Source organism: Strix uralensis, chromosome 4 (genome assembly GCF_047716275.1).
Source record: "Strix uralensis isolate ZFMK-TIS-50842 chromosome 4, bStrUra1, whole genome shotgun sequence".
NCBI classification, from domain to species: domain Eukaryota; kingdom Metazoa; phylum Chordata; class Aves; order Strigiformes; family Strigidae; genus Strix; species Strix uralensis.
This window is the reverse complement of record NC_133975.1, coordinates 92748210-92762272: the sequence shown is the minus strand read 5'-3', so window position 1 is coordinate 92762272 and position 14063 is coordinate 92748210. Positions and strand designations below refer to the sequence as shown.

At 37.7% G+C, this 14063-nt stretch overlaps 1 protein-coding gene across 6 annotated transcripts in view; it reads left to right on the top strand.

Moving 5' to 3' along the window:
- UBR1 (ubiquitin protein ligase E3 component n-recognin 1) overlaps positions 1–11760 on the top strand; it is a 79284-nt gene extending 67524 nt beyond the window's left edge. For 5 of the 6 annotated variants that reach the window (XM_074867896.1, XM_074867895.1, XM_074867897.1 and 2 more), the window contains 8 exons: positions 238–325; positions 2002–2135; positions 5047–5155; positions 6938–6994; positions 7494–7571; positions 8212–8382; positions 8583–8684; positions 9164–11760. In XM_074867896.1, coding sequence (XP_074723997.1) covers positions 238–325; positions 2002–2135; positions 5047–5155; positions 6938–6994; positions 7494–7571; positions 8212–8382; positions 8583–8684; positions 9164–9305 — 881 coding nt within the window. In that variant the 3' untranslated portion in view covers positions 9306–11760. Of the gene's footprint in view, positions 1–237; positions 326–2001; positions 2136–5046; positions 5156–6937; positions 6995–7493; positions 7572–8211; positions 8383–8582; positions 8685–9163 lie in introns of those variants that run through there. The other variant, XM_074867900.1, reaches the window with a different exon arrangement.
- Positions 11761–14063: the final 2303 nt, after the last annotated feature.

Genomic DNA, 14063 nt, shown 5'->3' with positions numbered 1-14063 from the left:
AAGCAGTTTTTAAGTGAGGATGAGCAATGAGGCAGTTATCCTGATTCCTCTTTATAGCATGCAGTTTTAGGAGAACATTTGTTAGCTTAAAACCAGCAAATAAAAAAGAATTAAGCAAACTAAAGTGGAAATACTTCTCAAATGCAATTAAAAAAAAAGAGCTCAGTATATGTAAAAGAAGAGAATTGTGTCACAAATGAAGTACATTTATAGTGGGATTCATCTTTTTGTGTGCAGAATCCCCTACTGCTCGATCATCTGACAACAGTGAGGAGGCACGTTCTGCACAGTCTTTCTGTAGAGAGGTTTGCCAGTACGCCAGCGGGTAAGTAGCAGTTCAGTTACAGCGCTGTGTTTTCCTAGAAAGATGGCATTCCACAGGGATTGACCTGAACAACATGAAAAACAGGAAAAAAATTATCAATTTTGTATGGGGAGTTAGCACACTGCCTTATGCTTCCTTCCCATACTCCTCAACACTTGAAAAAAGGAAACTGGTGAAAGGAACACTTTTAGTTAAAATAGCTACTTTTGTGGGCAACAGAGTAAATTCTCAGTCTAAGAATGAAAAAAATACTGATATCTATTCTGGAGAGAAATACAACCAGTAACTATAGTAGTCATCTTTTCTTTGCCTTGATTTTTTTTTTTTTTAGATCTCAATTATAGATGGAAGCCAGAAGGAAATGGTTCTGTTTTAAAAGGGGGAGAAATGTCAAGCTAAACACAGTTGCTTATTTATTTGAGTGTTAGTGCCCATCTTTTCAGACTTTTTTGATAGGTATAGCTACAGACACTCTAGTACTTTAGTATCTGTGTGTGAAATAAACTAGAAAATATGGATGTACCCTCTACAAATTTTGCTTTGATTTATCTTCACCAAGGCTAGTTGCAAAGATATGTATGACAATGTTACCCACTTATCTAAAAGTTTTACATCTGAAATTCTAAATATTTAAAATTTGGTATTTAAATAATAGGACTAATTTTTGAGGCATTAACTTAGAATTGTAGGTGCTGTGCATTTTGGAGAATCAGGTCACCATACTGAGATGCCTAGGTACAGAATTAAATGCCAAAGTTTAGACAAGACAGCTCTGAAACTTTTAGTGTTTTAATTTATATCTGTGCATTTTCATCTTCTAACTCTGACCTATCTGTGCTTAAGCAGCACAATCTGCATAATAATTTTGCGATGGTCTGTGATGTTATAATACAGCTTTACAGGTTGTTCCTTAGCAGGTCCTGGTCAACATCCGTGTGAACATCCTGTGTGAATTGAACTAAATTTAAAATTTTTAGAAAACAGGAACACTGTTCATAAGTTACATTTACTATGAAATTTAGTGTAAATGCTCATATTACACAAACTACAAGAATAAGTACTGAGATGAATATCAGTCCCAGTATTTTTTGTAAAAAATGGGATTAGTATAGCTTTATTTTAAACAATCTGAGTGTTACTGTTGTGATTTCCATAATAAAGTATGATGTATTAATTTTTTAATTCTGTTGGTTTTGTTGTTCCTGAAGAGTATTTGTTTGTTAGGGTTTTTTTTCTCATTTTGAATTGCATTCAAGGCACAAAGTAAATGAAAAACTTGCACCATTTCAAAAAATTGCTGGCTTTTGGTAATAAAAAAGTGTAAGAATCAGTTGCTCTATGTGTGATGCTATATTGCATGGTTTAAATCAGATTATCTTGAGTTACTTAGAGGTGGACAGCTATGTATTGGCTATTTAGTTTTTGTAATTCTGAAAAATATAAGTTGAGATAATTTGAAGGCTTAATGTTAAGTGTTGTACGTAAACTCAGGACTCATTCCTTAGGCAAAGGGGAAGTTGGAAGTTAGGTGCTGGTGGCTGTGTTTAACAGAATTTGGGGTACATCAGTGTTGCTTTGACACAGCTGCCAGTCTACCAATGCTAGCCAAAATGTGAAAGTGTTACAAGGATTTGCACTGTGAACTACTGCAGCTGTTTCTCATTTGTGTATTACAGTTGCTTTAGTCAGGATATTCCAGGCTGGCATGTGTGGGATTGTGTTAAAAAAGGCATCATGCCTTACCTTCGTTGTGCTGCTTTATTTTTTCATTATTTGCTGGGAGTTTCTCCACCTGAGGAACTACTACAAGGTAAATATGAGAAAGCAAATGTATCTATATATAGACTTTGTTTACTGTTTTCTTGGAAGAATGGAATTTTTAAATGTTCACAATAACTTAACAGTAGTTATACATTACAGTAAGACTTGGAAAGAAAAAGAAATACTAATTTGTATGAACTGAGTTGTCTCAGCCTTCTTTGCGTGGAAGAGAGTTACTTCTGAGTATGTGCAAATATGTGAATTATCGATGATGTACTGATAGTATTGTGGATACAAAGATTCTGTGATTTAAGGATAATTCTAGTGGCTTAGATTACATCACCTGAGAAACATGGAGTATATTTAAATCATAATATATTTAGAATCATAGAACAGTTTGGGTTGGAAGGGACCTTAAAGATCATCTAGTTCCACCCCCCTGCCATGGGCAGGGATACCTTCCACTAGACCAGGTTGCTCAAAGCCCCGTCCAACCTGGCCTTGAACACTTCCAGGGAGGCAGCAGCCACAGCTTCTCTGGGCAACCTGTGCCAGAGTCTTGCCACCCTCACAGGAAAGAATTTCTTCCTTATATCTAATCTAACTCTTTCTGTTTAAACTGTTACCCCTCATCCTATCCCTACACCCCCTGATCAAGAGTCCCTTCCCACCTTTCCTGTAGCCCCCTTTAGGTGCTGGAAAGCTGCTGTAAGGTCTCCCTGAAGCCTTCTCTTCTCCAGCTGAACACCCCCAACTCTCTCAGCCTGTCCTCACAGGGGAGGTGCTCCAGCCCCCTGATCATCTTCATGGCCTCCTCTGGCCCCACTCAAGCAGATCCGTGTCCTTCTTATGTTGGGGGCCTCAGAGCTTGACACAGCACTGCAGGGGGGGTCTCACGAGAGTAGAGGGGGAGAATCTTCTCCCTCGACCTGCTGGCCACACTTCTCTTGATGCAGCCCAGGATGTGGTTGGCTTTCTGGGCTGTGAGTGCACATTGCTGGCTCATAGTCAGTTTTCCATCTGCTAATACCTCCCAAGTCCTCCTCCCCAGGGCTGCTCTCAATCCACTCATCCCCCAGCCTGTATTTGTGCTTTGGATTGCCCTGACCCATGTGCAGGACCTTGCACTTGGCCTTGTTGAACTTCACGAGGTTTGCATGGGCCCACCTCTCCAGCCTGTCCAGGTCCCTCTGGATGGCACATCCCTTCCCTCCAGTGTGTCAACCACACCACACAGCTTGCTGTCATCAGCAAACTTGCTGAGGGTGCACTCGATCCCACTGTCCATGTCCCCAACAAAGATGTTAAAAAACGCTGGTCCCAACACCAACCCCTGAGAAACACCACTTGTCCCTACTCTCCACTCAGACATCAAGCCATTGACCGCAGCTCTTTGAGTGCGACCATCCAGCCAATTCCTTATCCACTGAGTGGTCCATCTGTCAAATCCACGTCTCTCCAATTTAGAGACAAGGACGTCATGTGGGACAGCGTCAAAAGCTTTGCAAAACTCCAAGTAGATGATGTCAGTTACTCTTCCCTTATCCACCAGTGCTGTAGTCCCACTGTAGAAAGTCACCAGATGAAGGCATGATTTGCCCTTAGTGAAGCCATGTTGGCTGTTACCAGTCACCTCCTTATTTTCCATGTGCCCAAGCCTAGTCGTCAGGAGGATCCGCTCTATGATCTTGCCAGTCAGAGGTGAGACTGACTGGCCTGTAGTTCCCTGGGTCTTCCTTTTTTCCCTTTTTAAAAATGAGTGTTATGTTTCCCCTTTTCCAGTCAGTGGGAACTTCTCAAATATGACGGATAGTCACTTAGCCACTTCATCTGCCAGTTCCTTCGGGACCTGCAGATGCATCTCATCAGGTGCCATGGACTTAGATGGCCTTGAACCTGGTTGTCTTCTACACTGGGCTGTTCTGCCTTCTCCCAGTCCCTGCCTTTGCCTTCTGCATCTTGGGTGGTGTGGCTGGAGCACTTGCAGGTGAAGACTGAGGCAAAAAAGTCATTGAGTACCTCTGCCTTCTCTGTGTCCTGGGTAACTAGGTCAAAAATAAACAAAAAACAAACCAACCTGTTTGTGCAGTTGCTAATGTTGGTAAATACTAAAGATGTAGGGATTCAGCAAAATAGAGCCAAGTAGAAATAAAGCACATTATAAAACTTAAACCTCTTCCTTAAAGGATCCTAATGTATTACAGATACTAAACCCCAAAATAAATTTTTTGTCTTCTGTCAAAACTTAGTGAAACCCAGAATCATCAACTATTTGGAAAGGAGGACCAAAATTGCTATGAACAAGTGAGGCAAAGTATAGCATCCTAAATTGATTTATATAAACTGTGAATTAAGTTTGAATTTGACTAGGATATACGAGCCGAGATCTCTGCATTTTGGGATATGCTATTGTCCTTACCATTAGTCTGGAACTTTGATCCTATAGGGAGGAGTCTTCCTGGTGAATCAGCAATGTGATTTTCTGTAGCAGAGCCAATAGATGCCCACCCAGCAAACTATTAAATTAGTCCAACTTTATGTAATGTGTTAGCACTGACTTTATTGTAGCAAAATTTATTATCATTGCAGGCCAAAAGGATAGTGAAAACTAAAATGTGGTAAGTACAGAAATCTGCTGCAGTAACATATGCTATATATGCAGTGAGATGGAATTTAAGCAGGGAATTCTGTTATTACAGTGACTTATGCATGACTTCAGAATTACTTAATATATGTCAGATTTGTTAAAGCTAAAGCAGATCCTCAGCTAATGCAAGTCGTTACAGCTCTGATTAAGTCAGTGGAATTCTGTCCAGTTGTACTAGCTAGGAGCTATGCTGAAGCTGTAAAGTACATATTACCCAATGGAAAAAGGAACAGGAGATTTCTAGTTTTGAGAGAATTATTCAGCAGTGCTGAAAAGCTTTAACGGTTGCTCATGTTTTCTTCTTCTTTTGCAGTTTCTGAAGAAGGGCAATTCAAAGCACTTTGTAGTTACCTCTCTTTACCTACTAATTTGTTCCTGCTCTTCCAAGAATATTGGGACACAGTAAATCCACTGCTTCAAAGGTACTAATTGGGACTGGACAGGCCATGTTTTTCTGTTGTGATGGCTCTATGGGAATTCTGGATCAAATTTGTTAATAAATGATTGAGCTCAAATTCATACTGGAGTTCTAAACATTTGTTTGATGTGCACAGGTATGCTGAATCTCATAAAGCACTTAAAAATCATAAAACATTCTATAACTCAAAAATTAAACCAATTGTTGTTTAATTGACTAGTGCTTGCAGACCTAGATGAACTCATTCATGCAGAAAGCAGTTATCATAAACCCTTCCTTTCATGGTATGCTACTTACTCTTCATTGTCCTATTTTTAATCTGTCTATAGCAGAAGTGCTGATTATATGAGCTATAAAATGAGAATATGGAAAATTATGTAGCTGTCGGGGTGAGGCTCAGTACTATTTCTTCTCTGGATTTCTAGAATAGACTAATGAATGTTGGAAGTTAGCTTGATGGTTAAAAGGTACAATTTGAGTATTATGTACATTGCAATCTAGCAGCAAAGAAATAATTGGTAAAATTCTCCGTTAAAAAACCAAAACAAAAAACCCCACAAAAAGAGACACACCACACCACCCCCAAGTCTGAGAATAAACCTGCTATATTGTGTTGGAGAATGTCTCTATGTGTTGGTTGCATTATTATTGAGAATTCTTTGGCTCACACTAGCTTTTTGGGGTTTTTTGTTTTTACCTCTGTTCTGGTTTGTTGTCTATATTCCTTCAATTTAGGGACATTTTGAGCTCTTGACTCCAACTTACAGTCCATACAGCTGACCTAAGCGATTCCTTGCATACAATTTTACTATAATTAATTGCATTTGTAGTATATATAATTACTTATAAATTAATAGTGTTTTCACAAGTAAATTATTAAATACGTTTGTCTTATATGTTCCTACATGTTTGCTCAGAGACTTAATGGTGCTTATAAGAGAACACAGAGGGTATGTGGTTGTGAACGTTAGAAAATGATCACCAGAGGCAGAGCTAACAAATCCATCATAGTGCTCCCAGTCAAAACCAGAGGTTTCAAGTAGCAGGCTGCACATTTAATGTAATAGTAACAGTTGTCAAATCATCATGCACGTTCTCATATGTTTTTTGAAAGAATCTTATTTCAGAAGGCTAAATTTGATGATTGTTGAGAAATGTGTTAAATGAAGTTTACTAGACTGACCATCTGCCGGGGTTCTCTCTCCCTTCTCCTTTTTGTAGAAATAACTTAAAAGATGTCTTAGACACACCAGTTCCCCTGTTTAGTAACTTGCCAGTATCTACTGTTGTTTTGGTGGACGCATTTGGCCATTCTAAACAAGCATGCAACATGCAATAAAGCATTGTAAAATAACCATTGGGTGATGGTTATTAAATAAAAGCAACGAATATTTTTCTAGTAGAATGTATGATATTTTCTTAGGCTGTGGCTTTCAGCAGATATATTCTGAAAGGAGCTGTGTGTCGTGGCCCGCTTTGAGAACTTGAATAAGTCTGAAGCCTGTTTGCATTTTTTAACTCTGTGTTGACTCTGTGTTTTCATGTGCATGTTGATAATTTTAAGCATTGTTGTTTTTCACATAGGTTTTTCTCTTGTATGCAAACTTAAATTCTTTTCCTGAAGCAAAACTGTAAAGAATAGCTGGTTTTCCTTGTGAAGTTTTAGCTAGAACTATCAATGCTTTACCTGTGCTCTGTGTTTGCTTATTGCTTACTAGTGTAGTTAGTGATCCTACACGTATATTACTATTAAACACTTTCATCTGCAAATGTTTGTTTGAAATAGGTGGTGTGCTGACCCTGTGGTGTTAAGTTGTTTGAAGGGGAAAAGCATTGCAATAAGGTAAGTTTGTTTCTGTTGTTATTGTTGTTTTTTCTTATGTTTTGGACTTAAAACTCTCGAAGAATGAAGTGCTTGTTGTGGACAAGTTGTATTTTTGTGCTTGTATTTTCTTCCTTCTTCTCTACTACCAAAAGTACATTTCTTTTTAAATGGTTGTGTATTATTCCTCATGCAGTGACTCTTCATTAAGAACGTACAACTTTGTTAAAGAAGTTATCTAGCTTATTCTAGGAATAAACAAAAAGCTAAGTGAAATGTGAAATGTCTTCATACGTGCAGGTTACATACAAAATTGAATTTCATCACCTTTGCTGGAATATAGAAATCCTGAAGCTCCCATGTAGAGCCTCTCACTTGGGCTTCTAGGACTGAAGAACTGCTCTAGAACTGGAGGAGTTTGCAAAAAGGACCAAAAGCTTAGGAGTAATTTATAGCTATCCATTCTGTTCTTTGCTGTGATCTTTATTATTCTCATAATAGTTCTTTTTGACTTACCTAGGTATCCTAGGAAAAGAAATAGTTTAATCGAGCTTCCTGAAGACTATAGCTGCCTTCTAAACCAAGCCTCTCAGTTTAGGTAAGATGTGAGATACTTAGTTGTCTTCCTAGGTGTTTTGTCACTTTTAGATTCTTGCGGTTACTGTAACTGGTGTTAAAACCATGTGCAGAAATTATTTTGCAGAAGTGAAGGCACTGTTATGGTTATACTGGCCAATACTAGCACATGTTCATTTTAGATCTGAAACACAACAGCTTACTAAATGAAGTCACTTGTGTCTGATGGGATAGCATATAAAATTATGATAACTTAATCTGCCAGTCATTTTTCACCAGTTTTTGATTTGGCCATAAGCCTGAAAATAACTTTCGCACTGGACACAACGAGCCCAGTTGGCACTGTTTTATGCCAGGAAGAGTGAATCATAGGATAATTCAGGTTAGAAGGGACTTCAGATCATCTAGTCCAACCTCCTGCTCAAAGGAGACACCTTGCAGATAAAATGTTTCAAGCAATGTAAAAACATAATCATATTTCACATATCTGCCTCCTTTGGCCTATGATATAGTATGTCTTAGGTTTTTGTTTGTTTGTGGGTTGGGGTTTGGGGGGTTTTTTGGGGTTTTGGGTGTTTTTTTTTTAAGGAACATTATCCATAGTTAACACTTCTTTCAAAGTCTTAATTCCTGCAATAACATTCTGGTTACACTTCTTCTAGATGCCCGCGGTCTTCTGATGATGAACAAAAACATCCCGTATTGTGTTTATTCTGTGGGGCTATGTTGTGTTCCCAGAATACTTGCTGTCAGGAACTGGTGAATGGGGAGGAGTTGGGAGCCTGTACTTCTCATGCTCTTCAATGTGGAGCTGGAGTCTGTATGTTTCTCAAGTAAGTAGCTAGCCAGAACTTAATGTGTTAAAGAGTAAAGGGAAATATTTGACAGTCAAAATTCACAACATTGTTAAAGCACTTGATTCTTTTTGTTTGAGATAAAGAAATGTTGCTTTGACCTAAATATAGCTCACCAAAAAGTTAAGAACCTGCTGGGAGTTGTCTTGTATTTTAAATGTAGCTATTTTTTCCTTAAGAATCAGGGAATGCAAAGTTGTCCTCATTGAAGGTAAAACCAGGGGCTGCTTATATCCTGCCCCCTACTTGGATGAATATGGAGAAACAGATCCAGGTCTGAAGTAAGTAAATGTTTGACTGACTTTTCCACATTTCCATTTTGGTATCTCTTTCTTTCTTATACCCGTTAGACATGTTCTCCCTGCTAGCACTGTAATATGTACCTTGGCCTGGTGAACTTGTTTAATTTCAAATTCCTGATGGCAGTTTCCAGTCATGAATGGGTCATTCATAATGGAAAACCACACTTTTTTGGTACTGTTAAACTTTCTTACTTTTCTCAAGAATACTTTGTATGCTTTTCATCAGAAATGCCCAACAACTGCCATTGCTGAAATGTCATCTTGGAAATGTCAGTCATTGCTTCTCGCATGTAGAATTTTTTTCATTTCCCGTAGACCTGTTGGAATTTGTGTTCATACAAGTATTTAATATTTTCTGGCTATCATTAAGAGTGTTAATGCTAGACTATTAGTGGAACAGTTTGTCAGCTGCTATTCTGATATGCTTATTGGGTATTCTCTTTTTTCCTTCTATGAAGAAGAGGCAATCCCCTGCACTTATGTCGTGAGCGTTACCGGAAGCTCCATTTGCTGTGGCAGCAACACTGCATCATAGAGGAGATTGCAAGGAGCCAAGAAACGAATCAGATCTTCTTTGGATTCAATTGGCAACTGCTCTGAGTCTCTTGATTTTTAGTGAAAACTCTTACCTTTGGCAGTGCTTTGGAAAAGGAAAGGAGGGTGGCAGTAAATAACCAACTCTCAAGTGGATTCTGTAGTTCAGACACAATTGATGGATTCTCTAGGTTGGATGTATTACTGATACATTGAAACAGAATCTCACATCATATGTTATGTCCTCCCCCCCCCCCCCCCCCAGTTATATGAATATTACTGAACATTCAGGTCCAGAAATATTTCCACTTTTTTGAGAAGTTGTTTCACATGTTTTGACAAGGACAGCTTCCCAAATGCTGTGCTTCAGGGCACATACCACATTTCTGTCTCTTCCATGCCTTGAGAATATACCTGAATGGTGTCGATGGAAAAGCCTCCTTTACTTTCTTCCTGGGTTCTTTTCCCAAGCTTAGTGAAGCATTTAAATAGTTCAAGATCAGTGGCATAATATTGGAGTGGAATTGGTGCCAGGCCTTTAGTAATCTGTAGCAACAGGTACAGAAAAAGCCTGTGTTCAGCTATATCCTGGGATTTAATGAAGAGTTTTCATTAATGAACTCTTTAAAGGAGAAGTGTGGGATAGAAAGTGCATGGGGAAATGACCATCTTGCTTGTTGCATCAAAAAACAAAGTCTGTGCTTTTTGCATTGCCAGAACTGCACTTTATCTAATGAATTTGTCCTTTATTAATGTTGTATATCCTAAGAGGTCTAGGTCTACACCATTTGGCTAAGTTGTGGTTAGTTTTACTACTTTTACAGTTTGTCTTCTGAGATTTTCCCCAAGAACCAAATGTGAGAATACTGTTAGGTAGTTATAATGTAGCTCTGCCAGTTATACAAGAGCCAGAGACCTCAGTAAAGTAGACGACCTTCAAAGCTATCACTGGACTAAAATCAAGGCCCAAAAGCAGCAAGTTTCAGAATCAGAAACATGTTTGCCAGTACATGAGAAATTTTCTATTCTTCATCCTCTGTCACTATTGTTTGGAGCCCTGCCTGCGTAAATGAATTGGTGTGTTTTGGGGGGTGTGTTCAGTGGATCAGTGCCAGTTAGAGCAGAAAAGGGGAAAAAAGGGTGGCTAAGTCTGTCTCTTTGCCCTTCAGTAGTTAATAGCACATTGTGATTGAACTCTCTCTCAATGATATGTGATTGTGCTTCAGTTCTAAATGTTTGTTGTTCTGTTTTCAGAATTTCAACCATAATATACATGAGAGAATTTTTAATGTGATGGGTAAAAATGCTTTCCCAGGAAATCCCATTTCTGTGTAAAAGTTTAAAGTTATCAGTACTCTAAATTTCCCCGTCCCTTTGCTGTTTGGATTCCTCTGTGTCATTTTAATAAGGCCTGCAAGGGGAGGTTTTTAAATTAATGTCTGAGACTGTGTCTTTGTATGATTTCCTTTTGTTTGGTTTTTTTTTTTTGCTACTGATTGTAAGAGAGATAGTAGAATCACAAATAATGATTTAGATTTAAATATCATTGTTCTAGTTTTAAAAGTTTTTAGAGTACATATGAGTGCACTGAACAGCACCATAACTCATCTAAAAATGAAATACCAATGAGCTCAAATATTGTTCTGATTTCAAATACTTTTTTAATAACTTTTGCTATAATTCTTCCCTGGTGATATAAATAGTTGGCTTTGGTATATTTTTCAGGTGTTCTGTTTCTTGCAATTAAGACCATTCTCTTTATTTTGATTCTTTCAGATTTTAAACCTCAATATGAAACTCTGTAAAGACAAACATTTGTTCTGTTAGTCTTCTCTAAAATGTATTTGAAATGCATACTGGATTTAGAACAGTTGTCATGAGAACTTGCACACACTGGTGATTTCGAAGGTCATGAAAACACTTCTTTCCAACAAAAATATTGGATTCAGACTGTATGCCTCATTGATACCAAAACTGTGTTCACTTACTCTGATATTTACCTATTCATTTATCAAAAACTTTCAGTTACCTTGCACTTCACTGATACAAAAATTCCGTTATCAAATATGCAGTGAGATCACTTTATTTTCTGTCTGAACTGTAGTATATAAGGACAGGAGCTGGTCTGAGCATGTGAGCTCATGTTTAAAGCTCTAGAAATATCTTTGTAGCTGAAGATGTGGGAGAGGAAAGTTGCATCTTTCTGTACATTTGCACATACTAATTTAGCAAATGGGCTCCCGTATCATTCACTGACTAGCGTGGTCATCTTTCATTTCATAAATTACTATGCAGTTTTGTTCACTGTGAGTATAATCTGTATTTAGTGATCGCAAGATGCTTATGCCACTGATTTCTGTTCCATCCAAGCTGACAGAAGTTATTTGATAATGCACATATTGGTATCTTTAATTGCAAAAATGTAAATTTGAAACTTGTATAATGTTCTTGTGCTTTTGAAATAAAATATCTTGTATATGTATATTTAAAAAAAAGAAATAAAGTAACTTCTCATAGATTATTCAGTTTTTATTTGGAGGCACTTTGAAACTTCACAGTTCATTTAGCAAGAGTATTATAGCTGAGTCTGTCAGTATGGAAAAGGGAAAGTGTTAGTAAATGGTTGGTAAACAATACCAGCTATCTGTGTAGTCCGTATCATCAGTGTACCAGTTAGTAATGTTGGCATGCTTTTTCTTATTTAAAGAAACATTCCACTTGAAACTTGTCCTAGTATTTTACAGATGCACATTCCTGCAGTCTCTACCTCAGTTTGTAAAAGAAGTCTTAAGTACATAATTTAATATTTAGATGTTCTTAAATCGATTAGTTGAGTGATTCTGGTTTTGTAGCTTCTCAAAGAACAGGCTGTACTGTCTGTCACTTAACCTCTAGAAAGGGAAAGCTTGTGGTGTTGGTCTAAAGTGCTGTGATACATATTAAAAAAAAAAAAAAAGTGCTTTATTACAGAGCTAAGCAAACAGCCAAGAAATCTTTTACATAGAAACGGCCAATATTTCTTGCCCCTTTTTATGTTACAAGCTGTTGGCTGTCCTCGCTTTCTCACTGCTTTGTTGTAGCTTTGGGCACCATTAAGCTCACGGAGTTTGGGTGTTAATGGTGTTGCTCTCTATGCTTATCCTTTTAAGAAGCAATTCCTCAAAAGGTAAAAGGTAAAGGTAGATAGATTAAAGACTACTAGTAAAAATGTTCTGAAGAACATTAGAACAAGATGCCCATTCATTAGAGGAGAAAAAAAGGAGAAAAGCCACAGCACCATTTCTTGCATAGTAAGAATTTCGAGGTGCAACGTACAAATGTACAAAATCATATAGAGGAGGATTTTGGCCATCATGTTTTGCTTTACGGTTGAAATCCACCTTATTTTCTAGACAATATCCTTGAGTAATTTCCTTTGTAAACTAGTTAGATTCATGATAGAACATCTGAGCTTTTTACTTAGATTCTTTTAACCTATTACTTGACAAGATCTTCAAAGATATTTCTTCAAAAATGAAAGTTGTTTCATTTCTCTGGCACAATCTCTTTTATTTGTTTTTATCTGTGTTTTGCAGGTAGGCTGGGGGTTTGGTACAGAAAACAATAATAATGAAAATCCACTCCTGTGCAAGTGTCTCAAATCCAGTTATTTCTAATCCTAGCTACGTTTGTCTAAATTTAAATGGTCAAAAGCATCCATGAAAAAGAAGCTGTGTAAAGGAAATGTGCACTGAGGGAGAGCGAGCTGAAATGCAATGATATACATTATTTCACATAACGGTGAGTAAGAGGAGACCAGGTATAAAGTTGAATGTGAAATATTAAAACTGGACCTGAGTTTTCTTTTAATCTCTGTGTGACTATTGTTCATGAGGTCAGTGTCAAAAAAAAAAAAAAAGTATGTGCTGTTTAATTACAGGTTGTCAAACTACTTAGAATCCATCAGACTTAACTTTAGGAGGTTTCTAGGCTTGAGTGAATGAGCCCCAGCAAAATGTTGTGAAGCAGGTAGTGGGGACTGTGGGTTTCACAATCATTTCAAGTCCTTACTATATTTTTGAAGGTCTGTGGTTAGTCTTTTTCAGCAGACTGCAGAACCTTCCTCTTAATAGTGTCTGAAGTGTGATATTAGCCTCTTTGGGTACAAGTACTGAGATACGGTCTAGTGCTTGGGGAGAGGTCATCCAGTGTACCAGAGTTTCTGCTTGAAGCTTATCCTGAACGTACCATGGCAGCCTGAGGAATAATCCACTCCAGATGATAAAAACCCTCCAATCTTCTTTCATCCCATTTATCTTTCTGTGAATCATGCCAACCTTTACTAAAAGTGGCGAAAGCAAACTATCTCAATATTGTGATAGTGTAGATGATCTAGGAACATTTATTTTCCCAGTTCAGACTTGTACAGAACTTCATAGAGCAATTCGATCTACATACTCCAGGCAGCCTGCCTCAGTTAATTGGTATTACAGGAGCAGGACTATGTCATCCATGTAAGTGATGGTCTTCTCAGAAATAAAAGACTCCACCTGTGTTCCATGAGCTTTACACCTTTATGGTTCTTTGCTAAACTGCATGGATGCAGAGCGAAAATGCTCCCATGGTGGGAAACTGATACAAAGCACATGTGTAGCAAGTGATTTGTAAGATTTTAAATATCATGAATCTTGTGTTGTAGAGGACTGATGATTGTATACAATTTTTAAAAAATCAGGTTGCAGAAGGGAGGTTTCTAGCTTCTAAGGAAACGTGCTGTGTTCATTTTTTTTAATATAAATGTAACTGTAAATGTGCTATATTTGTATATTATTAATTTTTCTTTAT